Source organism: Lepidothrix coronata, unplaced genomic scaffold, assembly GCF_001604755.1.
Source record: "Lepidothrix coronata isolate B3197 unplaced genomic scaffold, Lepidothrix_coronata-1.0 Scaffold574, whole genome shotgun sequence".
In the NCBI taxonomy this organism is placed as follows: domain Eukaryota; kingdom Metazoa; phylum Chordata; class Aves; order Passeriformes; family Pipridae; genus Lepidothrix; species Lepidothrix coronata.
Window position 1 is genome coordinate 1 of NW_016690754.1, and position 2,397 is coordinate 2,397.

Here is a 2,397-nt window from a genome sequence, read left to right on the forward strand (position 1 = left end):
CATGCCTTGCGGCGTTGCCCTATAGTGCGCATGCGCAGCACTCAATTCCCGCCATTCCTCACAGAGCGCCGCCATAACCGCGTGTCCGTACAGCACGCCGCCGCTGAGCGCATGCGCAGTACTCTAATATAGCCTGCAGCCCACAGAGAGCGCCGCCATCACCGCCTGTCCGTTCAGCGCAGAACCACCATTACGCCAGCGCGGGCCGTTGCCGCCGCACAGCGGGGCCGCCGCTTATCCCGCGCCACCGCTCCCAGTCCCGCCCAGCAGCCATTGCCGCCTCATTGCGCGTGCGCAGCCCGCCACGCGCGCTTTCCCGCCGGCACCGCCCCCGCGGTGTCGCCCCTTTTGCGCACGCGCGGCGCCGTTCGCCCCCTGGCGGGCGGGAGGAGCGGCGCCTTCCCGTCGTGCCCCGCGCGCGCCACACAAAGGGACGCGCAGGGAAAATGGCGGCGGCGACCGCGGCGGCCTCGCAAAGCGCCCCCGTCAAAATGGAGCCTCCGGCGGCCTCCGCGGCCGCCGCGGCGCCTCCACCCGCGCCCAACGGGGCGGGCGGCGCGGGGGGGCCGCCCCCCAAGAGGTAGGGAGCGGGGGGACGGGGCGGCGGCGCCGCGTGCGCGGCCTCCCCGCGTCTGGGCCCGGCCTGAGGGGAAGGGGTGGGGGGGGAACCGGGCCTGGCGGGGCCGTTCTTGGTTCGGGGCCCCTGAGGGGGATCCGGGCGGTGTTTCCTCCGTGAAAGCGCCTCTGGAGGAGCCGCTTCCTGGCGCTCCTCGCCCCCGTCCCGCTCCGGAGGAGTTTCCGCCGGGGTTTAGCGGAGTTAAAGCCGCCGCGGGGCGAACAGGCGGTGCCGGAGGGGTGCGGGTGGTGTTTAAAGTTAATTCCTTTGCGTTCTTTCGCAGTTCTGGGGGTGATTCACCCGTGAGGTGACTCAGGAGCGCGAATACCTCGAGGGGGAGAGTTTGAGGTGGTGCCGGGAAAGGGTTACACAACCCTCATGGCGAGGGAATGCTGCAGGAATTTCAACAGAAAATCTCGTTTTGGGGTGGGAAAAAAAAGCCTTAACTGCTTCTCAATTCATTCCGTTGCTGCTCGAGGAAAATTTCACTTAAAAAAGCTGGTTTTGAGGCCAAATCCGTGGAATAAAGGACATTTTTGGCTCCGGTTTATGCCCGCGGGGAGAACCAGGAGTTTGAACCTCGTGTGCTCCGAGTCCTGGTGCAGATTTGAGGTTGGATTTGGGGTTGTGGGTTTGGTTTCACAGGGAGGAAGATCTGGAAAAAGAGATGTGGAAAAACAAATCGGGAAAAACATACGTTTTTTTATCCATTTTATCCACTTTTGAGGTTTTTTTTTCCCAGTAAAAATAGTCAAATTGGGCTTGGAGCAACTGAAATAAAATCCTGACTAGCACAGTTTCGTTTAAATCTGCACCTTGGTGTCCTTAGGGGGAGAAGGGGGGTTTTATATGATGAATTTTTATGTTTTTAGGGATTTCTGAGCCACTTCCTGGGTGTGGATTCAGGAATCTTGTGGTGGAATGTGACTAATAATCCACTTTTTTGAGGAAATAAGAACTCCCCTTTCAGTTCCTCCTTCTCCAAACGCCACAAACAGGAGAATTTCCCTTTAGTTTGGGTGAAACCTTTTAGTTCTGGAACTCCAGGGGGGAGCAAGAGATCCCAGTAGATAAAATATCTCCCCCAAATAAGGCCTAAAATGTATTATTTTATGTAGATCTTTGGGTTGTAGTTACCCAAAGTAGTGGTTTAAGCGAAGCTCGAAGTGTTTTTAAGCTTCTTTGGGAGCCTGAAATTCAGAATTCCGGGAAATTTCTGCCTCATCCTCATTGCCTGGAATATTTTAGAGCAGTTCAAGGGCCAGGAATGTAAATCCAGTTTAAGGAATAACCATAAAAAGAAAAGCTTTTACTGCTAAATTTTATGTTATTTTTTTTCCAACCCAACAGATTAAAGAGTCACGAGGGTTTCAAATCTAATTGAATTATTTCGTTTCTCAAGCTTTAAAAAAAAAAGTTAAGGGAGGAAAAGACTGGAAAATTCCCATCCCTGAGGCTGGAAAAGCCTCAGAGAAAAATGGGGAATCCCCTCAAATATAAAATTTTGGAGACATCTCCACTCTTAGTTCCTTTATTCCAGGGGGGTTTTGTCTCTTCAGGGATGAAATGGAGGGGATGGAGTTGGAATTTCTGCCCTGGAATTTCAGGGTTTTATGTTGAGAAAAAGCTCAGCACGGGCAGGTTTTAGAAACTTCAGCTTCATGTGTCCTCCTGAATTCCTTCTAAAGGTGTTTCTTGGCATCTTCTCACCCAGAGAACGAGGAGATTAATGGGATTAGTGAAGGGAATTATGGAAGGCTGAGCCTGAAGCATTTAATTTA

The 2,397-nt window shown here is 53.5% G+C and overlaps 1 protein-coding gene across 1 annotated transcript in view; it reads left to right on the forward strand.

The window, feature by feature from the left end:
- Window positions 1-446: 446 nt before the first annotated feature.
- LOC108510255 (heterogeneous nuclear ribonucleoprotein M-like) overlaps window positions 447-2,397 on the forward strand; it is an 11,184-nt gene continuing 9,233 nt past the window's right edge. Inside the window, exon 1 of the mRNA XM_017839923.1 lies at window positions 447-580. Within this exon, the coding sequence (XP_017695412.1) occupies window positions 447-580 (134 nt within the window). The remainder of the gene's footprint in view (window positions 581-2,397) is intronic.